This window comes from Carettochelys insculpta, chromosome 6 (assembly GCF_033958435.1).
Source record: "Carettochelys insculpta isolate YL-2023 chromosome 6, ASM3395843v1, whole genome shotgun sequence".
Classification (NCBI taxonomy): domain Eukaryota; kingdom Metazoa; phylum Chordata; order Testudines; family Carettochelyidae; genus Carettochelys; species Carettochelys insculpta.
This window is the reverse complement of record NC_134142.1, coordinates 103,888,561-103,915,295: the sequence shown is the minus strand read 5'-3', so window position 1 is coordinate 103,915,295 and position 26,735 is coordinate 103,888,561. Positions and strand designations below refer to the sequence as shown.

Genomic DNA, 26,735 nt, shown 5'->3' with positions numbered 1-26,735 from the left:
ACATGCCAATTATTTCACATCTTCATGTTATCTAATAAGTATTTTATACGTAAAAATGTGTATTTTTGCATACTAGATATTATTAGTGAGAGACGTATTTGGGCTAAATCAAGACTGCTCTCTTTTTGTTGATTATACAGTACTGCATATATTTGAGAGATATTTATGCACTGGTCAAAAGGGAATGTCATTCTCCCCATACAGAAAGTGCCTACAAGGCTTATGCATCACTCAGGCCCAATTAAAGCCATATTCTGAGGACTTAAATAGGTATTAAAAGGCATGTAAGCTTTAAAAGCGAAGACCAGACTATGAATCTTCAACTGTTATTTCCATCTTAACATAGAGATGTGAAATCCAGGAGCACATCAAAGATCCAGATAAGTCTAACTGCCTTTGAAAGGACAGGTCTTTGAAAAACAGTAGGTATTACATGGAATGAATGTATAAGAAATGCCCATATTTGTCATAAAATGCCACAACTCATCACGAAAGTTATCCAGAAAAAAAAAGATGGAAATATCTGGGGTATGCATTAAGCATGAAGCCAGAGCACTTGGCATGGCAGGCAGGCCACCGGTAGGCTGGAACAACATGTAAAAGGGACCAATGGAGTGAAGCTCTTCATTAAGCACTAGCCAGAGAGGGAAAACTTACAGGACTTCACATGATACAGGGCATGCAAAGAATGGTGCCAGATAGAGAGGGATGATGGTGTCTTGTGCTCTAAGCACCATCTAACAGCATGAGGATCATTCAGATCATTTCACTCACAGTGAGCAGAATTTTTCATTGGAAATACTGGTCAGCCCTTTTTGTAATGTAAATTACGTAAACAACATGGGATAGATGCTAACTTGGAGAAGACATTGCACTTAAGCGTTTGTACTTATTCTTATACATCTTATATTTCTTGGGATTACCATCCTGGTACACATACAACTCCTACCTCTCACAGCAAGCATCATACAATGGAGAGAGACTGCACGGCAGGCCAAAACCCAAGGACAACTTAACAAGAAAGATGGACCAGGCCCAATAGGGCGGGGAGGAGGAGAGGAAAGTGCATTTGCCCCTGCATCCCTTTGAAGTGCCACGGCAGCATTGCTGCAGTACTACACGCAGCTGAAGAGGAGGGAAAGGGGGAGCAGCACCACAGTCCAGGCAGCACTGAGTGATGAATGGTCTAGGCCCCGCCACTTCCACCTTTGCCCAGGCCCTTCTGTGGCTTGGAGCTGAGCTCCCACTATCTTCCGCCAGGGCCCATGGTAGCTGTTGGCCCTGCTGAGATAGATGCTCCAGGTGAAAACACAATTCTATTTGAGGAGTCAGTCTGGCTACCATCATTTTGAACAAATAATGGAAATTGATGCTGTTTCCACAGAAACATAGGAATGTATGGCTAGAAGGGACCTCAAGAAGTCAACAAATTCAGCTCTTTGTGCTGAAACAGCACCAAGTAAACCTTGACCATCCCTGACAGATCCAGCCTGTTCTTAAAATTCTCCAGTGATAGGGAGGTTGTGGAATCCCTTAGAAGCCTGTTTCAGAGTTTACCTATCTTTATTGTTGGAAAGTTTTTCCCCCAATTTCCAACGTAAATCTCCTTTGATACAAATTTGCAATTTGCCTGGATCATTTAGCAACCAATGAATTCTGTGCCATAGGACAGTGGAAGATTAGAATAACTATGAAAATGGGATACAGACCACATTCTCAAATCCTGCCAATGCATGAGAGTTCTATAGTGCCATTGGGAAAGTCACAGCTCATACCAATCAGGATTTCCAGTACTAGAAATTCCTAGACATACCACCTTTATATATTATTCTAAATCAGAAAAGCTATCAAACACAGCAACCTCTATCATAAAGGCATATGGCGAGAGTACTGATCACAAAATATACTTTTTGATCATTGGCTGATTTAATTCTCCCATGTCTAGAGGAAGCCTGGTTTTTCTGATTCTTTTTAGATTATCTCAATGGGAAGAATGGAAATTACTCAGAGGGTCAAAGTATTGATAATGGAATAGATGCCATTTCACCAGTTAAAATCCATCCAGGGTTGATGCGATTCCAACCTCTTCCTACCCAATGGCTATCCATTGGTTTATGTTGTGTTCTGTGAAAAGGCAGCTGCATCGACAAATTTGACCACATTCAGATTATGACCAAACCCTTATTAGCATTCTCTGCAAAGAAGCCATGAGGGTGCAGGGAAATAAAACCATCTCAACTCTTAGTTCTGGACATTTTAGATTAAGGGTGGGGCATAATAATGGAGCAGAGAGCAGAAGCTTGCATTCTAACTTCCCAAGAAGTTGTTCTTTGGTGACTCAAGGTGTACAATCAAGTTCTCACACAAATCTAAGCCCATTTTCAGACCAAACTAACTGGACTGCATTTTGCATAATTTTCAAGTAATTCAGTACAAATACTCTTGTCTCCCTTCCTGCTTACTCTAGATACAGTCAATTTTTAGTGATAAACACATACCTGAAAGACCACATTTTTAGGGGTGTTGCAGCAGCAGCTGAAAACTTAATAGATCACTAGAATATACTTGGCATAGTAAGGATTTTATGGTGAAAAATAACTAGCAATAAAGACTTATGCTGTTTGTCTCTCTCATTGGCTCAAGAACCATTATTCTGTATCCTACTCAGAAGCACCAACTCATCTTTCATAGAAGAGCAGAGAAATGAATTATTTTTATAATTCCAGATAAAGAGAAGATCAGCAACAGTTCTGGGGTGTTTGATACATTTTTTCAAGAATTTCAAGCAGAATTTATCACTGCTCAGAATTTATGTGGTTTTAAAACATATCACCATAATGGCAGTGGAGGGCTTATTCCAAGACCCACCTTTAAGCACCCAGTATAAACCAGTATCTAACATCATTCTTCACTAAGCATGTAACGATTACACTACATTGCAGCTCTAGATTAACCTGGGATGGGAAAAGTAGAACCCAAACAACCTCAGGATCAGGGAAAGGGAAAGATGGTTTACGGTCATCTCTCCACTTCATCCAAGACCTGAACCTTATTTCCTAAATTTCAACCAACTTCACACTTCTTCAATTCCTTATAAGTATTGGAGTATCCAGACAAACACCGGGTATCATTATCATTGCACTGGTACAGAATGGCTGTGTCTACATTACCACCTTCCTTCGAAGGAAGGATGGTAATGAGGCTGTTCGGAGTTTACTAATCAAGTGCTGCCATGCATAGGCAGCACTTCATTAACCAAATTCCCTCCTGTGGCAACTCCGAAGTTTTAAACTTCGAAGTACCAGCACGCGTCTAGCTGCGGCGCACCCGCCGGTACTTTGAAGTGCTGGGGCATCTTCGAAGTCCCCTTGCTCCTCAAGGAGTTCTAACACTACGTGGCCTATCCTTGCCACAGGATGATCAAACTTTTATTCTTGTTATCATGAAATTAAAATGGTGTAGTCTACAGCACAACGACAAATGTGACAATCAGTGAGACACAATGAACGTGGAGTGTCATTGTGCTGCTTTTATAAAGACAGTTTTACTCTTAGACCTTTATGCACTTCCCACAAAGGTCCTGATCCAAAGTAATTAAGTGATGAATAGTCCCACTGACTCCAGTGGGACTCCTCATATGATTCAAGTTACAGAGACAAGGCTTTGGCATGCTGAGGTGCAAAAGCTAACATTAGAGATACTGAGCACTCATAAGCACATAAGAACTGCCATACTGGGTCAGACCAAAGGTCCATCTAGTCCAGTATCCTGTCTGCCAAAAGTAGCCAATGCCAGGTGCCCCAGAGGTGGTGAACCGAAGACAGTGATCAAGCGATTTGTCTGCTGCCATCCATCTCCCGCCTTCGACAAAAGGCTAGTCACCATACCTTACCCTTTGCTAATAGCCATCTATGGACCTAACCTCCAAATACTTATCGAGCTCTTTTTTAAACTCTGTTAGAGTCCTGGCCTTCACAGCGTCCTCTGGTAAGGACTTCCACAGGTTGACTGTGCGCTGTGTGAAGAAAAACTTTTTATTAGTTTTGAACCTGCTACCCATTAATTTCATTTGGTGTCCTCTAGTTCTTTTCTGTATTCATTTTCTCCACACCATTCATGATTTTATATACCTCTATCATATCACCCCTCAGTCTCCTCTTTTCTAGACTGAAAAGTCCCAATCTCTCTAGCCTCTCTTCATATGGGACCCTTTCCAAACTCTTAATCATTTTAGTTGCCCTTTTCTAACACGAATATATCTTTGTTGAGGTGAGGAGACCACATCTGCACGCAGTACTCAAGATGTGGGTGTACCATAGTTTTATATAGGGGAAGTCTTATTTTCTTATTCGTCTTATTTTCTTCGTCTTATTTTCTATCCCTTTTTCAGTTATTCCTAACATCCTATTTGCTTTACTGCACATTGCGTGGATGTTTCCAAGAGAACTATCCACTATAATTCCAAGATCCCTTTCCTGATCTGTTGTAGCTAAATTTGCCCCCATCATATTGTATGTACAATTGGGGTTATTTTTCCCAACGTGCATTACCTAACACTTACCCACAAGAACTCTGGGTGCTTAGCACCACAGGGGGGTGGGGCAGGAACAGGTTTGAAACAAATGTATAAATGACTTATGAGCTCTGCTGTGTATTTTTAAAATTCCATGGGAAGCCTCTTCTCTTAAAATATTTTAGAACTACAAATATTTCATATCTTTATAATTGTTGCCACATTACAGATAAGTCTGATAATTATTTTGTATTTATAAAATTCACCTCTTCACAGCTCACAGCACATGTAAAAAATATCAAACAGGAACCATCTAAATTTACAAGAACCTCACAAATTGATGTAAGAGCCACACAGACATGTTATATCATCTACGTGTTTTATTTTCAATATTAATTGACAGCTTTTGTATCATTAGTAATTACACCCTCTGAGAGCAAACAAACTGCTTTCTGTGCTTCAAAACACAGGTATTTGTAGCCCCCACTACCCCCAAAAAAACCTCCTGCCTTTTGTGAAATACAGGAGGATGCCAAACCATATTTTCTTAGAATCAGCAATACATTTCCGAAACAAAACACTTCTGGGAAATCAATCTTTTGTAAAGAAAAAATGACTGAAATTTGAGAAAACTAAAGTTTTTCTTTAAAAACCCTTAATTAAGAATTTTTTGTCAACTATCTTGAAAGAAAATTCAGATTGAGGAACTTATACTGCAAGGAACCTGTAAACACAAAATACTATAGTAATGTGTCTTGTTTTAAATATGAAACAAACATGGGTACTGGTATGAGAGGCAGGGGAAAGCAATGCCTTCCCAAATTGCCTGGTGGGCTCTGCTCACATGCTGCCTCCTATTGGCCCCCGCCATTCAACATAGCCCCACAGGTTTTCCTGGGGTGCCTGGGCTGTGGAGGTTACCTGCCTGACCTCTGACAGGGCCAAGGCCACGTCCCAAGCTATCGGTTCACCGACTACTCATTTTTGCAGACTAAAAAGGCAATGCAAAGTGAAGAAGTCTTCATTGTAAAACCAACATGTGCCAAAAGGTTTCTTCATTGTTTTGGAAAACTCAGTCCCCGGGGGAAATTAAAGGCTATTTAGCAGAGTCAGTATGTGGGGTCTTGTGCCTTAGAGCTTTTGTTTGGCTTGTACTAAATACACTCACACAGATTGAGCATGCTCAATAACATCTGTCAAAGATGCTTCCTTCAGTCTGCCCCAGACCCCCAGCCCACCATTGAAAAGTGCTGGTCATTTCTGCTGCCTAGAAATCCCAGTGGTCAAAACACAATGAAGATACTAGCAAGGGAAAGATGGAGAAATAGAGTGCATAGGCATTAGAGGGCATTATTGGTACATTTTGAGACACAGTGAAATCAGTGCTATCTTTCCAGTTGTGACTTGCTCTTCAATGATCAGTATCCTCATTTTGTAGGTCCTGCCCTGTAGAGGTATGATGTGTTGTTGTTAAGGTCATGGTGGTTCATAAACGTTTACTAATCATGCTGATATCAGTAGAAAAATTCAAGCTCAAAATGCAAATGACCAAATCATTAAACTGAGTGGCAAAGCAGATCAATATGGAACTGCTAATCTTCTTAGTTAATTACTCCTTTAAGGCTGATTCATCGCTAAGTAAAATTAATTTCTGCTACACATTGTTTCACTTAAATTAATCAAATAAAGATAAGCCAGAGAAAGTTTGCGAAGTTCCCGACACTCATCTTCAGGGATAAAGGGATGTCTGACCCCTTCAAAGAAGCAATATGGAGTTTATTAGGTTTCTTTAAGTCTTTATGCAAATTAAACCAGAAAAAACAACCCATTTGGAGATACAAACAGAAGGGGGATTTTGTGTTTGCTCTTTGTTCAGATATTGCTTTTACAGCCTCTGGTATTTGGTATGAGATGAGTCAGCACAGCCACTTTGGTACTCAGGATATTGAATAGAATGGGGATCATTTACCTTCCACACCTAAGGAAACAGGGAAGCAGCAGCACCTCACTATGTTTTCTATTACCTTACTACATCTACACTAGAGAGTTTTGTAGACAAAATTCAGTGTCTACACACAAAATGGGTTTTGTCAACAGTAACTTTGACAAAAAAGAAAGCTGTGTAGATGCTCCAGGGGACCCTTTTGCCGATAGAGCAGCTCAAAAGATTGATTTGCTTTTATGTGTAGATGCCATCTGTCGACAGAAGTTTTGTCCAGACATCTCTTCCAACAGTAACTTCTTTAGACAGATGCTTTTAGAGTAGACATAGCCTTATTGTTAGTAAAGGGCAATGTCACGGCAACATTTAGAGACAAGAGATATTGGCATTTTCACAGCGTACATTTATGTTGGATTCTAAAATGTGTAAGGCTAATGGTCCTATTCTCCCAGCATGGCATATCGTGTAAAGGAGATGCAAGAGGAATTTGTCTGGGAACCATTCATTTCAGCATGAGGAATTAAAAAATATAAACCTCTGATCTCTGGAGTAAAGATGATACTGAATTCTTTTGTTTATTTGTATTTTGACATTCTAGTGTCATTTAATCCTTTAAAACACAACTAAATTGTAACTAGGACTGGAAGACTGAGTAAGGGTACACCCCTTACTTGCCTACCTAGACTACTTGGACTTTGGATATGAGTGACTAGGAGTAAGCATGGTGCATGCATGCTTCCTCACTCTCCTGAGCTGAGCCAAGCCTTTCAATTGCTGGCCGGAGTGCCTGGGTGTGTGGGAGTAGTAATTTATTGGTGTCTATACCAGCAATAAATTGCTACTGTGCTGGGACCAAGAAAGAAGTAGGAGTGGAATTGTGACTCATGAAGGGAACATGCAGTTTATATAGCATCCTTCGCTGACAGCAGCGCCTGAAGCCATCTGTCATGATATTTGTTTAGAGGGAAAAGGTGCAGTGAAATATCAAAACTCAGCAGCAGATTGGAGATCGATTATATTGTTTGATATCTATTTTGTTTCCTGCCACTGAAGAGAACAAGGGGAAGAACGCTCATGCATTTTTTACCACATCGTTGTTGGTCTTACAGATTTATAACTGTTCTAAAGTCCATAACATATCTTTATCATTTACAGTTTCTACAGTATACAAGCAGATGCACTTTCTGCATCAGCCGAAAACATGGCAGGCAGGGGCAGCGTCGGCATGGAGCAATCCACTATAAGTCTGAGTGAGTCTGTGTGTCTGTTTGTTCAAGAACTCTTCCTAAACAGTAAGAGCTAGGACCCCCAAATTCCTCCTATCATAACTTAAAGCAAGGTAAGGGTTTGTTTGTACCAGGAAAGTGGGATGTGCCTGGAATGGGATTGCTTCTCATGAAACAGAAAGGGAGGGCTCTGTTGTATAACATGGGGCAGCAGAAAGTAGGGACACCTGTACTGGATAATGAGCACAGGAGGCCAGCAAAGAGCCACAGATGGGGACTGGGACAGCTATATCCCCACTGAGGCTGTAGGGAGGGGACAAAGGGACAGCTATCTACTATATATTTGGTGGGGGTAGTCTGCTCCCTGGAACAGCTTCCATACTGAACCCTTCATCCCAGTCCCACCTTGGAGTAATGATTCAAATGAAGCATGTACATTTTATTTTCTAAAAATCAAACTGATTGAGTTAAGAACCCAAGCAACAGTGGGTAAATCTTCTAGTAATATATATAAACTTCAATAATGATACAGCATTTTCTTTGCGTAGATGCTATACAGCAATAGGTAATTACTATTTGTTTCATTTTACAGATGGTGAAAATTCATCAAATAAATGGCACACAGAGATGAAATTTTGGCATTAATGAAATAAATGGCAATTTTGCACTTGAATTCATTAGGGGGCAAGATTTCACCCCGAGTCTTCTGACTGTCTGGTACCTCACAGTTGCAGCTTGCCTTTCACGTCTCTAAGTCCCAAGAACTTGGCCAAGATTTGGACGTAATGATCATTCTGGCTGAGAAAGGACTCTGGCCCCTGGAATTTGGCTCCATAATTTTAACTCCACTTTTCCCCAAACACGCTTTTCTCTTATTATTCTGTTGTTACATAACTATGTTTTGACAATCTATGTGAAAAACTTACATGCACTCTTTTTCCCCCAATGACATTCAAACAATATAATCTGGCACATAAGCACAAAGATAAGCAAACGTACTTTTTTTAAAAGAGGGGTAGATCCTGCAGGAAAGTTTTGCTCTTTCATAGAAAACAAATCAGGATACTAGTAATGTAATGGCATTGCTAGAGTTCATCCAAAGCAATTCCCATGACATGTGGCCTTGCTCTTATTTTTATATCTATTATTGGCAACCATTGCTTCTTGTTTAATTTCCTAAGTATGTTGTGGAATTTAATTACCATAATTTATCATCTTTGTCTTTGTTAACAGACACCAGAGATTACCTCACCACTTACTATGCAGCAAGACACATGAATTTGTTTTCTTAATGTGAGTCCTGTCACTGTATGTGACAGTGTCATGCCAGAAAGTTTAGTGTATTATATTATCAAATCACAGCATATCTAGACGCCTATGGATGAATGAACTTTCAATCACAGATAAGCTGTGTGAAGTACGAAGCACTTGTAGAAAAGGGGGACACCAAAACCCGAGAGTCATACAAGAAAGTAAGTTCAGATCTATCTGTAATTTTCATGCAAAGACTCTCATATTAACAGAGCCCCTAACTTTTTCCACCCCAGTATAGAAGGGTGGGCACATATTGCTAGTACTTATGCACACTGTCTGATGAGATATTGGCATTCAGACATAACACAGCTGATCAGATGCTTGAACACAGACTTTAATGTTGTCAGGAGGATTGGTCCCCTCCTTGCTTTCACCAGGGGGAAGCTATGGCCTACTGGACTGAGTACAGCTTAGGAGAGCTAGCAAACCTGGTTTCTCTTCCTTATTCTGCTACTAACTGGCTGTGTGGCACTGAGCAAGTCATTTAGTCCAACAAGTTAAACAGTGCCTCAAGTAGGGCAGTTCTTGCTCCCTGCCACTAATTGTTCTCCAGTAGAGACACGGCACTTCTGGTTGTGATGCAGCAGGGCAGTGGGATCTTTACTCCTCTCTCAGCCAGAACCCACACTATCAGAGGCAGCAATGGCAGGGGGAGACCTCAGTCTCATGCCTCCATCTCTCCTTTCCCAGCAGTACCAGAGTGTCGGGGGAAGACCAAGTCTGAGCTTCCATTCCTCCCATGTCACTTTGCCTTATTTTCACTACACAGTCTTGTCAAACTAATGCAGAAAGGCGCCCAATAGAGAGTACAGTACTTCATTGCCCACATTTCACCTCATGTTCTTTGTTCTTAATAATTCTCAGGCAAACATGTCCTTGGACCCATGTGGCTTCCACATATGGGGACACCTGGTCAGCAGCTTGAGAAAAAGATTGTAAGCCACCAACCTGATGATACTGAGCAGAACCTAGAGGAGGAGTTTGCAGGAAAGAATTAACCAGATGATATTCAGGAAGCTCTGAGTATATAGAGAATTTCTGAGTCAGCGATTAAGACTCTGATTTTCAAGGGAGCCTCAGAGAGTTAGGCAATTAACTCCCATTGACTATCCTTGGGAGATAGGTCCTTAAGTCTTGGACCTCTTTGAAAAAAAATCTCATCATAAAGGCCTTGATCATAATGTAGCATCTGCCTCTCCTCTACTTTTGATGCCAAAAATCACTGGAGGGGTTTCTCCCAGGAAAACATGACAGAAAAACTTAATAAATGCCATGAGGGGAGAAGGCAGAGGAAAGAATCTAGAAACTAGAAGAAAGGCTATGATTTCATCAGAGCACTAGATCTTGACCAAGACACTGCAAAAATGGGAAAACTACAGGCTTATATGGATAACAGTAGGAACAGCTAGCTAACTGTGGGACTCACGGACTGAGTGAAAGGCCTCCCCCAACCCATAAACATGTGTGAAATGTGGTACTAAATCAGGAGTAGAAACATAACTGCTTTAAAATTGATGTATTTGCTGCACATTAAGCCTTTGTCCTCCTGGATAATGAAAGGTCATAAGGTGTTAGACCGTCATTCCACAACTTCACAGGTAAAGTGAGAATGTTAGCATCACTGAGGATGCAAGTGGGAATTCAGAAAGAACACTTTTTTTCATATTTTATGTTTTTCTCCCCACGTACAGAATGAAAAGAGTCTCTGAGCCACAAAACTTCTATTACTCCTTCCAGTACCTGTCAGAGCTAAAGATTCATGAAGGCAACGATGTACACATTCTAAAAATGCAACCAGGCACCAGCCTTCTCTAACTGGGGGAGCATTAAGATCCCTGAACAAAAAGAAACTTGATACAAAGTAAATAGCCTTTGATGTCTGTATTCAAGCCCAATGCCAATTTTATAACTGTTCTTGGTGAAGAGATAGACAGTATGCATGCAAATCTTGCTTATTCTGACTAGAGAAGGAGAAAGAAAACAATTGGGCCTCAAGTTTTAGATAATGCTTCACCTACCTTCTAGTTTTGGGATAGGAGAAAGAGGGAATTTTGTTGCGAGCAGTGGACTGGACCAACATCTGTTTAGCAATCCTTCAACATTGTTACTATGCACCACTGTCCTTCTCATGACGAAAAATGAAATTAATGGGTCGATGTGGGCTAAACCTTCTGCATATTTTCCCATGATCAGATATTCAGAAATTTTCTGTTACTTTAGTTAAAATGATCTCTAATGGAAGCTAGCAAATTGCAAGGGAATAGGAATGTGTGTAAGACTAACACAATAATTGCAATTTAATTGTCAACAGCTGCATTGCTACTAAGAAGAAAGTGGCCCACCTGGCTCCCAGAAACAATAGCAATTTTACCACTGAATTCAAAGGGAGCAGAAGCAGGCCCACGGAAAGAAGACAGATGACAAAGAATCAGAACATATGAAAGAAAGAGAGGGAGCACACAAATAAAGAAAAATAATGGGCTTATTCTAAAGCCAAAACACCCGGCCTACAACCTCAGTGGGATCAGAGCAGAGCTTGGCATGTCAGCGTAAGAAAGGGGCGTCTGTGAATTTTCACATTTTGCATCACCATTCCACCACCATTCTCAGGTTCTAGTGATGAAGGGAGAGTGGAAAATGGCCACAGGTGCAAGTCAGAGCAGCCTCAGTGAGAACCTGTCTTATCCCAGATGACAGGTGTCTACTTTGGAGACCTCTAGCAGCCAGGGTCACTGGAGAACACCATCCTTCTGCCATGTCCCTCCCATTCCAAGTACCACCTGCAACACTCCTACACTGGGGGTAACAGAGAGTTGCTATGTCATCCCAGTCCTGAGTTGATGTCCATAGCCAGGTTTCAGTCACCTTTGTGCTGCTGCAGTGGCCGAAAGGAAACTGATATAACAGGGCTTGATGATTTGGTCCCATTGCTGCGTTTACATTGCCCACCAAAGGCAGAGGTTAGAGCCTCATCCTCTACCAGAGTAGCTAGTGGAGATGACTGACTCAAAACAGAATTTAACTGTGTGCTCCCTTAACAGGAGTAATAAAGTGATTGCATCTCTGAAAATTGGGAGCTCTAAGTAGTACTGTACCTTATCGAGGCGGCATGCACAATGCAGCTCACACGTATGTACTACCCTTCCGCAACAACCCTAATACAGGCCAGTGACTCATGGGCTCACATGAGCCCTCTGTGATTAATTATTCATTAATGCATTTCTTTCAATTAACTCAACAGGCTTCCTTAATGAAAGAGAAACCACCTCATTTGTTAAAGTTACTTGCTCCTCAGGACTTGATCCAAAGCCCTTGACATGAACCAGCCTCCTGTTCAGTGTAACTCTCTTACATCTCAGTCCTACAAACACTAACATGCATGCTGAACTTTATGTAGGTGAGTAATTAGGATCATATGCAAGCAGCAAGTTAATCATTCAAACAATTGCTTCAAGGATTGGAGCCTTAAAACATCTGCAAACAAATGTGCTATGCATTTATGTTTAAATGATGGCCTGTAGGCTCAAGAAGATTTTTACTGTGAATTTATTAATAACCGTTATTTTCTTAAATCAAACCACTTTTTTTCACGTGAAACAAAGGCTCCCATTTCTTAGTCAGAATCATACACGTGCTTTCAAATATAAAATCTCAGCCATTTTTGATAAAGCCATGTTCAAATAACTTTGTTCAATATTGTTCAGATTATCCAAGGAGAGGAGAAGAATTAAATTTGGACAAAAAATGAGCATGGGAAATATGGCCTCAAATAAAGTTTTGTTTGCATCAAGAGCAGGATATTAGAATTGAAATTATTGTGCCACTTTATAACAGGAACTACCATTGACTGCTATAGTCATGTATAAACATAACACTTTGTGCCGAAACCACCTCACCTGATCTCGAGAATATGGAGTATCCACTATCTGCTTGTCCATGCAAGCTGCTAGAAGAATTTTCATTGCATTTAAGTGAAGCAACATCTCACAAGCCATTGTGTCAAAAAAGGTAATATTGGCAAGTGCTGCTGAAGCCAGAAGGAAAACTTCACCAGTTGAGGCTTCTTGGCATAATTCTAGAAATGCAGAAATAACTTAATTACAATAAATCATTTACTCCTCCAGCAAGAAAAGTTTTGTAGTAAGTTAAGTATTCCTCTGAAATTAACATTAAGCATTTCCACTTGCATTTTTTCAGACTGGACTGAAGCAGGTATAGATGGTTAAATAAATCTAGACTACAAGTCTTTGGGAGTATTTGCTTAATTAGTGACTTAGACAATCACAGTTAACTTTCTCCTTTGGATGTTGTTCAAGATAAATGTTATAGTTTTAAATAAAATGAGATACAATCAGCAGATGGGTAAGACTAATAGATCTAAGAGAATACGATTCTACAATTTATCTTACAGTTTCTAAAACTTTTTTTATATAATCTAAAACTGTGTATTTTTCATTTTTGAAGCTCGCTTAAAAATACTGCAGACACAGCTATTATTGTAACCTCCTAAGTGCCTTTTCACTCCTATACACATTTACTTTCACTAGGTCTGAGTCACCCAGCAATTTCATTTCAGTGTGTTTTAAAAACTAAAAGTATGAAAAGTCACTCAGCTCCTCAGCTATAAACATAACCAAGAAATTGATGACTGGGTAGTAAAAAGGCTTTCCCAAATCTGAGTCATTCTGTTCCTAAAGTTTATATTGCTTAGGCTTGGTGCATTTTACCAGGCACTATCTGATGATTTGGCCATAGTAATAAAGAAAAGTCCTCTCCTCACAGGCTCTGCTCACAGGAATACAGACTCATGTTGGCATATTCCTGAATGGCACGATGGCTGGGCATAAACACCAGTCTTCCTTATAACCTGTGTGCTTATGCGGACACATGAGAAATTCAAATACCCCTCAGCTGAAGCACCCACAGCTCAGTTTTGTGTTTGTCTTGGTGGCGCACATTAACATATGCCTTGATGCATATAACAAAATTTATTCTGCACACGGATGGATGAAATTAGACAAATATTGACAAACACTGCGTGGTGAGTAACAAGAGTACAAATGGAATATGAAGGAGACATTGACGCCTAAAGAAGCTGGATCACCTAGCTTTTTGAAGATATTCTTCCACACATTCATGCATTCCTTCACCCCACACATAGTATATGGGTTCCAGGGCAACCGTGCTATGGGGTTTTCACTGTGACCCTGAGGTGGAGTCTGGAAAGTTATACTGGACAGTATAAAGTATCAAATAAAGTCTCGCTAATTTTGTACTCACTAGGTTAGACAAGATAGAGTGATTGACATAGCTGAGATAGACTTCCACATCTGCTATATTGTCCTGGCCCCTCGTTCTTCAACTTCCTGTATTCAACAGGCCAACTTTTGTGATGGGCTGTTTCCTTGCACTTGGATTTTGTTGATTTTGTAACAGCTCTGTTTGAAGCATCCCTGGGAGCCCTAAAACGCCACTTAAAGCTAGGACTGGGAAAATTAGAGATGAAATCAACTGGTGTTGAAGGCATACTGGTGCCTAGCACCATCCTATTACAAAATGGCTGCTGGATGGAAGACAGAGGTAGCATAGTAAAGTGTGCCACTGCAAGGGAGGATGGGAGCACAGAGGTGCCTGTAGGTGTAGAAGAACTACTAATTCATCAAAAATGCAAGATGACAGCCAGGAGAGTAACAGTTGATGGTTAATAGATGTATTCACAGGTTTAAACATTTTATTCAGTACTAATCACACTGTTGATTCCAGGTTGCAGAGTGTTATGAATTTAAAATATCTGGGCACTGGTAATGGTTGTTTCATCTGTACTGTTTGTGAATGTGGAATGCCTGGGCAGAGTAGCAGCTCGGTGAACAGACCAAAGTTTTTAAAAATATGGAGTGATTCTGAGGTGGGTTTCATTCTATTCACTTGTACAGCTCATGATGCACAGGCTCTTATGAAGATGTTACAATGACTTCTAAGTATCACATGGAACAGATTTGCTTAAGAGTGTGCTGCTTACCAGTTGTGGATAAAAGTTCCATTAGCCTAGCTGGTTGCTTGAGCTCAAATGGGACATAGAGACCTCTGCATCTATTCTGCAGATCATGCATATAACTCCTCTGGTATCTGTCAGGACTGAGTGTAACTATCAATTTTTAAAGATGAACAAGTATTTATATCTTTAAGGCTATGTCTAAACTAGCTTTGCACTTTCTCAAGAGGCATGCAAATGAGGAAATCAAAATGCAAATGAGGTGCACATTTATATATATGGAACCTCATTTGCATAATCTCCTTTTGAAAGAGAAAAGAAAAAAAGCAGTGTAGACGCAGCTCTTTTGAAAGTAAGCCCCATCTTCAAAAGAATCTTCCTTCCTGAAACTAAATAGGAAGAAGGGTTCTTTTGTAGACGGAGTTTACTTTCAAAAGAGCCACATCTACACTGCTGTTTTTGCTTTAGAAAGAAGCGTTTTCAAAAGGACAATATGCAAATGAGGCTCCAGATATGTAAACCTGCACCTCATTTGCATGCTTCTCTCAAAAGTGCAATGTTATTGTATACACAGCTTAAGATGGAGAGAATGGGAGAAGTTCATATCTGACAGCCTCTTGTACTGGAAGAGGCTAGAAAATGGCATTGAAAACTAAAGGTTCCCTACCTAGCAATGACAAAATATAGATAGGACGTCTCAGACCATGAGACTAGCTTCTTAATTTACAAGAATGGTAGCATTAACGCCAGACAAAGGCAAACCCCAGTCACACGTGATAGTCTTCAGTGTTGACAGAAGGATACATTTTAGTCTTCATCTTCCACTGTACTTCTCACCACATTCCACCTTTTCTCTACGGCCGTGTCTACACTAGCCCCAAACTTCGAAATGGCCATGCAAATGGCCATTTCGAAGTTTACTAATGAAGCACTGAAATGCATATTCAGTGCTTCATTAGCATGCGGGCGGCCACGGCACTTCGAAATTGACGCAGCTTGCCACCGCGCAGCTCGTCCCGACGGGGCTCCTTTTCAAAAGGACCCCTCCTACTTCCCATCAGCTCATGGGAATAAGGGGACTTTGAAGTAGGCAGGGTCCTTTCGAAAAGGAGCCCCATCGGGACGAGCCGCGCAGCGGCAAGGAGCGTCAATTTCAAAGTGCCGCAGCCGCCCACATGCTAATGAAGCGCTGAATATGTATTTCAGTGCTTCATTAGTAAACTTCGAAATGGCCATTTGCGTGGCCATTTCGAAGTTTGGGGCTAGTGTAGACATAACCTACATGGGCTAAGATGCTAATGAGAAGGCCACTCATTAATGTGCAAGGTATATGGAAATTGTTTTTATAAAGTATCCTACAGTTATAGAAAAGATAATGGACTTGATTCACCAGTTTTACACTGATAACTATACTAGTGTAAATCGGGAGTAACAATATAGAAGGCAATGGAGAGCTGAGATGATCATCAGGCCCAGTAATTTAGGGTCTCAAATAGCTACTATTTTCACAAACAGGCATAAAATTGTATTTGAACTTTGGCTCAGTCAAGAACATTAGGACTATTGAAGCATTTCCTACTTCAGACTTCAACACAACAGATCTATTCTACATAAATTTCTACTTTTGAACATGATAGGCGATAGAATGGCAAATGCTCCTTAGAGAGCATTGCTAACAGAGAAAAATCTTCCATCGTAAGTTCCCCCTCATCCCCAGGCCCCCCCTCCCCCCCACACACACACACTCACACTGTTTGCAGTAAATCTAACAAGACAGGATGAAAACAAGCCCAACGCACTTACTAACAAGTGCTGTGACAATGTCCTCCATGTTCTCCAGAAAGCTGCTCAAATGCTGAGTGACCGTGAGCTGTGGAGATGTGATCTGCGCGATGACTGCTGCTGCTTCTGCACGAGTGGCTTCAGAATGGGTAATATCCATGAGAATGTCAGCCAAGCACAATATCCCGTTGGCCTTGGGGATGTGAAAAGATAACAGTTAGATGCAGGTTAAGCACAGAGACACCATTTTCACAGACAAATTACTATTTACAGGTGGGTATTCTACACCACTTGTAAAACTGCTGAGCTGATTTCTTTTCAAAATTGGCTTAAGCCTTAGGACTCAATGACACATACCAAATAAAAAAAGTTATTAGAGAGAGTCAGCCTTTTAAAAATTAAGTGTAACAGAAAATAATTTCTCAGAATACATCGGGGATGTCATCCTGCTCCCCAGAGCTTTTTATAACTCAGAATGACCGAGCTGATTTTGCTCAAACATAACAAATATGTTTTGGCAGGGACCAAGCATGGAAAATCCCAAAGTGCAAAGAAGTCAATGCAGGATGAAGGCTTATCATATTCAGCCTCTAGGCATGACAAACAGGAAGATCGTTGTAGACCAGCAGTTTCTGGGAAACTTGCACAAGTGTATCATAGGCACATGCTGACTCAAACCAGAGCTAAAGCTATTATTCCTTTAGAAGTTTTGAAAAGAAAAAAAATCAAAACAAAGATGAGTAATCTCTTGTACATCTGCAATGACCGATATGTTCCTTTTAGCCAGCAAAATACATGCACATATATACAAACGTTGTGTCATAGTGGACCCTGGTAAACATTGAAATACTACTACAAGGCATGATGTAAAATAGCCAACACAATGTAACAGCTCGTATTGTAAAAATTTAATACCTATTATCCAGAAAACCAACAGAGAAGAGTGATGAAAGACCTATGGACAATAGCATACTCAAAGTATTTGTAGATCAGTAAAAATTTGGTTTGCAACTGTCCTATGTATTCTTAAATAATTCACTATGTAGGTAGGAAGATGTGCTTTTTAAGGATGTTTTACATTTTTAAACATAGAAATCATACACAATGATCCAGATTTTATTCTCAGTTACATTCACGTTAATCTAGAATAATTCCATTGATCTCAGAGTTGCACACAAATCTCAAATAATTGACAGCAGAATACAGCCTGACAGTTTAAAAAAATAAAGTATTAGCCCTTTGGTATACTCTGTTTGGAAGCACCTCTAAAATCTAATTTTTTTCCATTTCTTTTACATGATTTCTGTTCCCTATCAGTTCACTGTAGTTGGACAGATTTTATAACTTGCCATTACAGACTTCCCTCCAGGAAGAAGATTCAGAGGGGAACTAATTTCATGCTCAAAATTTAATTGGAGCTGGCATTAATATTATAAATACAGGGGGTAGGTGATACACTACTAAATATTTTATATCTCCACTTTTTGGGAAAGACAACTTCTTAATAGTCTCCCAAATATGTGTGTCTGATCCAGATGTTTCTAAGACTACTGCAGATTAATATGACTGCCCTGAAGAAGCTGCTGCTTGTGCAGTGCCCTGCAGAACTCATACAGTATTAGCAAACAAAGCCAGATATAAGCACATCACATCACATCAATACTTGGAATACCAGTGGCTGCTTAATCCTTTCTGTGCTGAATTTAGGATTCTAGTCTACAAGGCACTTGGTTACGTCTAAGATACCTCAAACTATCGGTCCATCACCTTTCAAGGCAGTTGTGCTCCAGAGAGAACCTTGCACTAGGCTAACCCAGGATACACACTCCTCATACACAGGACTCTAATGTTGAAGATGCACTGCCATTTTTGAAACTCTAATCAGAGGATATCAAATTGAGTCCAAGCCTGACTACCAAAGAACTGAGTTTTAGATTAAGGCCCAAAAATAAAGCCTTTCCCCAATAAAGGAAAAAGAAGGGAAGAAACTAGGTATAACCCTTGCTTCCCACGTTCCCAATCCCTATCTGTGAGAAGCTGGGAGAACTCTACTGAAAGCTCATGAGAGCTTAGCTATATCATCACTTACTAGGTGATGATTACATATTAATTTCTGGGCAAAATTAATCCCTAGGGTGATGGGGGTGCAGGGTGCCTCTTTATCCTTGCAATGAGTCATGGATCTCCAAGAGCAAAAGGTCAGAAAGCTTATGTTTATAAGCATGTGAATAAATACAACAAACTCACACCAAAAACAAGAGGCACACTAGAACCAAGGGAATCATTGGGAATGTTATGTAGTCTACGTCTACACATAAAGACTCTGTTGACAGAAGTCACGGTTGGAAGAGATTTCCCCGCAAAACTTCTGTTGACAGACTGTGTCTACACATAAAAGCAGATCAAAAGAGCACTTCACTCTGTCAGAGCAAACAAACTGCCCGGTCCTCTCTTGACAGAATGGCTGACTCTGAAAACAGGGCTGCTCAGTGAAACAGAAGCCCTGTCTGTCAGCAAAAGGTCCCCCAGAGCATCTACATGGCTGTTTTATCAATAGAATACTGTCAAGAGAGGCATTATACCTGAACAGGGAGCAGTACAACACTGCCGATGGATGTGCTGGGTTCTGTCAAACAGTCAACAGTGTATTTTGCGTGTAGATGCTCTGCATCTTTTCCTGACAAAAGCCCAGTTTTGCTGGCAAAAGCCTCTTGTGTAGATGTAGTCATAAGGAACACTTAATGCCCTCTTTAATCACGAGGCAGTACTTGAAGATTATATAGACAGGTGCCTTAGATTCTGAATATGTTGTTCTTTTGATTAGTCCCTGATGCTCCTCAGTGCCTGACTTCAGCACTTAGAGATATCAAGGAGCAGAAAAGATCTGAGCAGCCTGTTGCACATTTAAGAAAAATCTAGCCCGTAGTACAATGCCAGGAATGATTTCCTGAGCATGCTCTGATGTTCCAAGGACTGGCCACATTCTCAGTTGTCCAACTGTCATATGGAGCAAAGCAGTCAAGGCAGAAAAATCTACCTACCTTGGCCTTCTGGGGAATGCACCTATCTTAACGCACTCACCAGCTTATAGAGCTGCCTCATTCTCTCTACCCAGTCAATGTTTCCTTACACCTTGTACATTTTTAATGTTCAGTCATTCATCTCTAAATGGTTTGTTTAAAGCTTCTCTTGTTCCCATTTTAGTTATTTATTAATATACAATGCCAAGCTATCTAATTAAGTGTCCCAACAGACATAAATTAAATTGTTTGGTAAGCAGCGACAATTTCTTCATTCCAGAAGATCTATCCAATTCCTGGGAATAGGAATTACTCTCTTGATGATCAGTCATTTGGATATTATTTTTAAAATAGAAATGTACCTATTCAAGTGGATGCATATTAAAATAAGGAAATACAAGAAAGGAGATAACATCTAAGTACATTATGATTTGTAATCAGTAGGAAAATATTTAGACTAGATACCCAAAAAATGACAAGAGATGAATTGCTTTTCAAAGTTAAATTTTTGACAAGTTTTCAATATTAATTTACCTAGAGCAAAATATTTTCTTCTTGTTATGGCAGAATTCTATAGCTTGAAACTGGGGATTCACAGAATTCATTTAGCTTGAAGGTATATTAATAAAACTGTCAAAATAAGTATGTCTTCAAAAGTGATTTACTAGCCAATGCGTGCTAGACATTGGCAGAAAAAACCGCCCTACTTTGTCATCCCAAAGTCTTCTGGTATCACACCTTGTTTGGGGTGAAAAAATGCTAATAATTATAGTTGAAAAAAAGATATGTACTAATTTGCACGCTTGCTGACAGTCTGAGCAGAAAGATCTTGGACTGAATGGGTATGAATCCCCTGAACGAGGGTGAAACTGCTGGCTGCTACCTCTGCATGAAGGTTTGTTTTCCTGCTGTTTCATTCCATCAACGTTCTGGAGCACAACTTACTTTTAAAAAAAAGTCCATATACTCAAATAAATAAAATAAATTAGGAGCTTAGGTTACATATAAGCAGCAAAGCCATATGAAAACATTTTAAAAGGGACTAAAAAAAAAAAAGCTAAAATATAATTCAAACACAAGAAGAAACCAAATAGAACTGATGGTGTGCGCTGTCTCTCTAAACATAACATAGCTATGTAATTTACATTGCAAATGTATACAAGTGTTTACTAATGCAATGCACGTGTACGCAGTGAACGCAACTACAAGGGAGTGCTATTGATCTGAAGAAGTAGGTCTGTCCCACAAAAGCTCATCACCTAATAAATCATTTTATTTGTCTTTAAAGTGCTATATGACTGCTGATTTGTTTTGTTTGAACCCATAGGCAATGGCCAAACTAGCCCCTCCTTTCAGAAGGGCTGTGGTAATGTGGCATTTTGGAATATACTAATCATGTGCCGCCATGAATATTGGCATAATGGCAGCTGCGTGCGCTTCAAAACTGCTGGTTTCAAAACGCACGCCGCCCGTGTAGCCAGGTGCATTTCAATACGACTCCTCCTTGATTTCAAAACCCCTTCTTCCCAAAACAAGATGGGCCATAGTGTGTAAAAGACATACAATTGAATGATTAAAGCTTCTGCCCAGTACTTGCTGTTCACACCTAAAAAGACAGTATTAAAATAAAGGGTAAGTGTCCTTCCCTCAGTTTATTACTGACTTTGCTTTGATAGGCTTGATATAATGAGCTGCTGTATTTGGAAAGGGGACTTGATTGAATACTGGGGGGGGAAAAATATAAAAATTATATACCCTGGCTGGCCTATAAGAAGATACATTTGGTATTTTGGACTCAAAAAAGCCTTTATTCCTTTTGCAATGATACAATGTGCCAAGATCTACTTTATGTGGTTTTGGCAACCATCTCTTTTTTTTTTTAAAAAAAAAAGCTCAAGCAAGCAACACCATTTATAAGTGTCCAATAATAAATTTTAAATGACAAGAGAACAATCTAATAAAACCACTTAAACATCCAAAAAGAAACTGCTGCTCAAAGCATTTATATAATTAGCTTTCACACTGAAAGGAACTTTGGAGGGCTGCCCTGTTTTCTGTTTAATTCTGGTGAGGTAATTAGATAAATGTCTAATTCATTCGTCACCTTGGCAGTACAAAAGAATGGGTCAGAAGCATATCACAAACAAAGGAATTCTATGAATGCAACAAGATTCCACAGAGACTTTGCACTTGAGGAATGTTATTTGATAAGCACTTTAAGCATTACTGATATTTCAATATTTATTATTGGAAAACCACAAGGAACTTACATTCTTATGGGCACAGGCGTATGTGAACTGGTGTGACAGATATGGCTATGTGATCAATGTAATGCACAGGTATCTTCTGGATGGAAATGATCCCCATTCATCACAACAAGAGTGAAAACGAGTAGCCTTGTCCATGATGGTTTTAGAATAGAAAGTGTTGATAGACATAGAACCAAATTGTAAACCCTGCACGTGATGGAAACCATTTCAAGCCAGGGATGCAACAGTACCTGTTCTCCCCTCTGTTCCACCACCACAGCCTTGTCCTCTTCTCAATACGTTGACCTTTTCTAAGCGTTAAAGGAAGATAGGTTTCTACCAAAGCAATTGGACTGACTCCAGTTAAATCCTGATATTTTATGAGGTGACTAATATGGAACTGCTGGAAAATTATATTAATGGACTTCCTGATTTGAAATATTGTATAAGTCTTACTCTTTATAGCATTGAGGGCTCCTCTTGTATTTTAAGAACATAAGAATGGCCATACTGGGTCAGACCAAAGGTCCATCCAGCCCAGCATCCCATCTGCCGACGGTGGCCAATGCCAGGTGCCCCAGAGAAGGAGAACAGAAGACAATGATCAAGTGATTTATCTCCTGACATCCATCTCCTGCCCTTGTACTGAAGGCTAGGGCACCATACTTTATCCCTGGCTAATAGCCATTTATGGACCTAACCTGCAAAAATTTATCAAGCTCTTTTTTAAACCCTAATAGAGTCCTGGCCTTCACAGCCTCCTCGGGCAAGGAGTTCCACAGGTTGACTGTACGCTGTGTGAAGAAAAATTTCCTTTTATTAGTTTTGAACCTACTACCCATCAATTTCATTTGGTGTCCCCTAGTTCTTGTATTGTGGGAAAAGGTAAATAATTTTTCTATATTCACTTTCTCCACACCATTCATGATTTTATATACCTCTATCATATCGCCCCTCAATCGCCTCTTTTCCAAACTGAAAAGTCCCAGTCTCTCTAGCCTCTCCCCATATGGGACCCGTTCCAAGCCCCTAATCATCTTAGTCGCCCTTTTCTGAACCTTTTCTAATGCCAATATATATTTTTTGAGGTGAGGAGACCACATCTGCACGCAGTACTCAAGATGTGGGCGTACCATAGTTTTATATAGGGGAAATATGATATCTTTTGTCTTATTATTGATCCCTTTTTTAATAATTCCTAACATCCTATTTGCCTTACTAACTGCCGCTGCACACTGCGTGGATGTCTTCAGAGAACCATCCACTATAACTCCAAGATCCCTTTCCTGATCTGTCGTAGCTAAATTTGACCCCATCATGTAGTACGTGTAATTTGGGTTATTTTTTCCAACATGCATTACCTTACACTTACCCACATTAAATTTCATTTGCCATTTTGCTGCCCAATCACTCAGTTTGCTGAGATCTTTTTGTAGTTCTTCACAATCTGTTTTGGTTTTGACTGTCCTGAACAACTTGGTGTCATCTGCAAACTTTGCCACCTCACTGCTTACCTCATTTTCTAGATCATTGATGAACAAGTTGAACAGGATCGGTCCCAGGACTGACCCCTGGGGAACACCACTAGTTACCCTCCTCCATTGTGAAAATTTACCATTTATTCCCACCCTTTGTTTTCTGTCTTTTAACCAATTTCCGATCCATGAAAGGATCTTTCCTCCTATCCCATGACCACCTAATTTACATAAAAGCCTTTGGTGTGGGACCGTGTCAAAGGCTTTCTGGAAATCTAGGTATATTATGTCCACTGGGTGCCCCTTGTCCGCATGTTTATTAACCCCTTCAAAGAATTCTAATAGATTAGTTAGACACGACTTCCCTCTGCAGAAACCATGCTGACTTTTGCCCAACAATTCGTGCTCTTCTACGTGCCTTGCAATTTTATTCTTTACTAGTGTTTCTACTAATTTGCCTGGTACTGATGTTAAACTTATCGGTCTATAATTGCCAGGGTCTCCTCTAGAGCCTTTTTTAAATATTGGCGTTATATTGGCCGTCTTCCAGTCATTTGGTACCAAAGTGGATTTAAAGGATAGGTTACAAACCACTGTTAATAACTCCACAATTTCACATTTGAGTTCTTTCAGAACCCTTGGGTGAATGCCGTCTGGTCCTGGAGACTTGTTACTATTACTATTTTCTGTAATGAGATCCTGGAGCAAAGTAACCTTGCCTTCACTATGACCCATGCTGCAAAACAAGAAACTACCTACCTTTATAACCATCCTAAGTTTCTATCCCCACCCCCAAAGTGTACTGAAACAGGTCTTTTATAGAGAGCTGATCTCCTGACAATCCCTGCCCACTGCCACCTAACTGATTTCTCCTTATTGTTCAGTTTCCATGTTGGCTTCTCCCCATTTCCTGACCTGAGCTTCTGCTGTAATTCAGCTTCCCCATGCTGGTTCTCAATCTGAGAAAAAGAAAAAAGATCCTTAATGGGCGTCAACTATTTTCCCATAGATGCCCATAGTCAACTCCCCTGGATATGGTAGCAGCCTGCAGTTGGGTTCTGCTCAGGAAAAGCAGTAGTTCATAAGAATTTCTTCTCTGCTCTCCAGCAGAGGAGAGGGACAGCCTCCTGGAAGGACCTGTGCTATTGAGAGAGGAAATGTTTTTTGACCAAAGTGTGCTCTTACTGTGGAAAAAGGCCAAGGACAAAGAAGAGTGTGAAAGAAAGAAAGGGCAGTGTGATCAGAAATATAAAGGTGAGAGAAAACAGGAGACATGGGCAAATGCCCCAAATTGTGCTTCACCCCTCTCAGTGTCCCACATTTTGGGAACTGCATCCTAAAGGACAACATTGAGGGGACAAGGGAAAAATGCCAGACTTGAGATTAACTTGTTTCTTCCCCCCACCCTTTCTTCCACACTTCTTATGTATTAGTGCAGAAGAAACCTGCGATCTGAATGCAGTACAGAATAGCTAGGAGCTACAGGTAACAAGATGAACACCATGGTACTTGAGAAACTAAAGAGCAGTGCATTAAATATCAAGGAAGGATAGCTGAACGCTACAGAACTGGATTACAACTCGAAAATTATTACTGGGAAGAAGAGAAAGGGGAAAGTTATTCCACTTGCTTTTGTGAAGAAGAAAAACGCATTTAAAACATTAGCTCCATGCTTTTGGAACAGAACACACTGCATTTCCAAAACTATAGAATGAAACATTAAGTGACCTTCCACTGTATTGCAACTGTTCAAAACCGAATACACTCACATACAACACCTCCCTATTTTAATGAATGGATATCAAGATAGAAATATATCCTATAATTATAATAGGGTAGTTCTTCATCTTTACTGTCTATGGATTTTTCAAATCATCTTACACTTTTAAAATGAAAAAGGCCTCCATTTTTGCCTGCTATTTCCACTTTAAAATGGTAAAATGAGACAAAAAAATAATTCCACCTTCCACTTAGCACTAATTCATATTTCTGCAGTTGCCAGTTTGAGATGTTGTTCAGATCCTTAGTAGGTGTCGGCTGGCACAGCTCCACTGACTTGGAAGGATCTCTGCTTATATGAACCCAGCTACAAATCTGCTCTACTGCTATTAACGCCAAAAGATACAGAGTAAAAGCTAAATACAAATGTTACCATTAAAATCTTTACAAATGCCATCCCAGGAAACCAGCATTAGGAACACAGAACTTGAAGGAACTTCGTGGGTCACTGAGGCCAGCCATTTTCTATCACAGCTAACCTAATTATATAGCCATGTTCATAACCTTATCAAGCCATATTTACAGCAATGTTCATGGCATGCCATAATTTTAAGAATCCAAAATACCATGGTAAAGACAACAGCAACAATGTAGGTCAGCTGTAGGGTCAAGGGATGTGCAATGGGGAGCAATATTTGTGTCTGAATATGATAAAGTCTGGGGTTGAGATCTCCCAGCTATGTGAGGGTTTACTGAACTCAAGTCAAAAGGCTTTTCTCTCATCTAGCCTTATGGTTTTCTAGCTTGATATTCTGATTTATTTGTTAAATTGTAGAGATATATTTCTATTTGTAGCAATCTCTGATGGCTGCATTATAAATTCTACAAATTATGGCCCTATTTCTTTTAAATAATGAAAAAGCCCTTATATTTTATGCTCTGGGTCTGCATTTCATTAAAATGAAGCCACAAAAGGAATAAAAATGGACCCAGGAACATAAGATGAGAGGAACTGTCATATAAGATATAATAATGCTGAACAAGCTGCTGGCAGCTAAAACCTGAGTTTAAATAAGGACTGTACATAAGCAGTTTCTCTGTAGCTCTCACTTTTATTTACCCTGAGGGGATCACAGTCTGAGACAAAAACTAGTCCTGTATACAAACAAGAGATCTAGACCTATGAATAACATGGCACACTTGAAAAATGAGATGTGTTCACTAAAAAAATAAGTTCCAATCACCTAGTTTTAAATAAATAATGTCAGAGGCACTTGATTGCCTGAGCACACATTATCAAACACCTGGTGCCTGCCATTTAGGAACAAGAGCCTTATTTCAACACATTTGTGGTTTTTTCTTTTTTTTTTTTTTTTTGGTCTTTTGGAGAGAGAGACACTGGATTTTATGATCAGAAAATGCCTGTCAGTGTAGTCCCAGTAAGAAGAAGAAGAAGAAGGAGGGGAAAAAAAAGTCACAGAGGACTCTTCTGGTGTATTACAA

General features: G+C 40.0%; 1 protein-coding gene across 1 annotated transcript in view; it reads right to left on the bottom strand.

Moving 5' to 3' along the window:
- INSC (INSC spindle orientation adaptor protein) overlaps positions 1 to 26,735 on the bottom strand; it is a 167,243-nt gene that overhangs the window by 24,185 nt on the left and 116,323 nt on the right. The window contains exons 8-9 of the mRNA XM_074998544.1: positions 16,791 to 16,962; positions 12,892 to 13,070 (exon numbers count right to left, since the gene is read on the bottom strand). Coding sequence (XP_074854645.1) covers positions 12,892 to 13,070; positions 16,791 to 16,962 — 351 coding nt within the window. The remainder of the gene's footprint in view (positions 1 to 12,891; positions 13,071 to 16,790; positions 16,963 to 26,735) is intronic.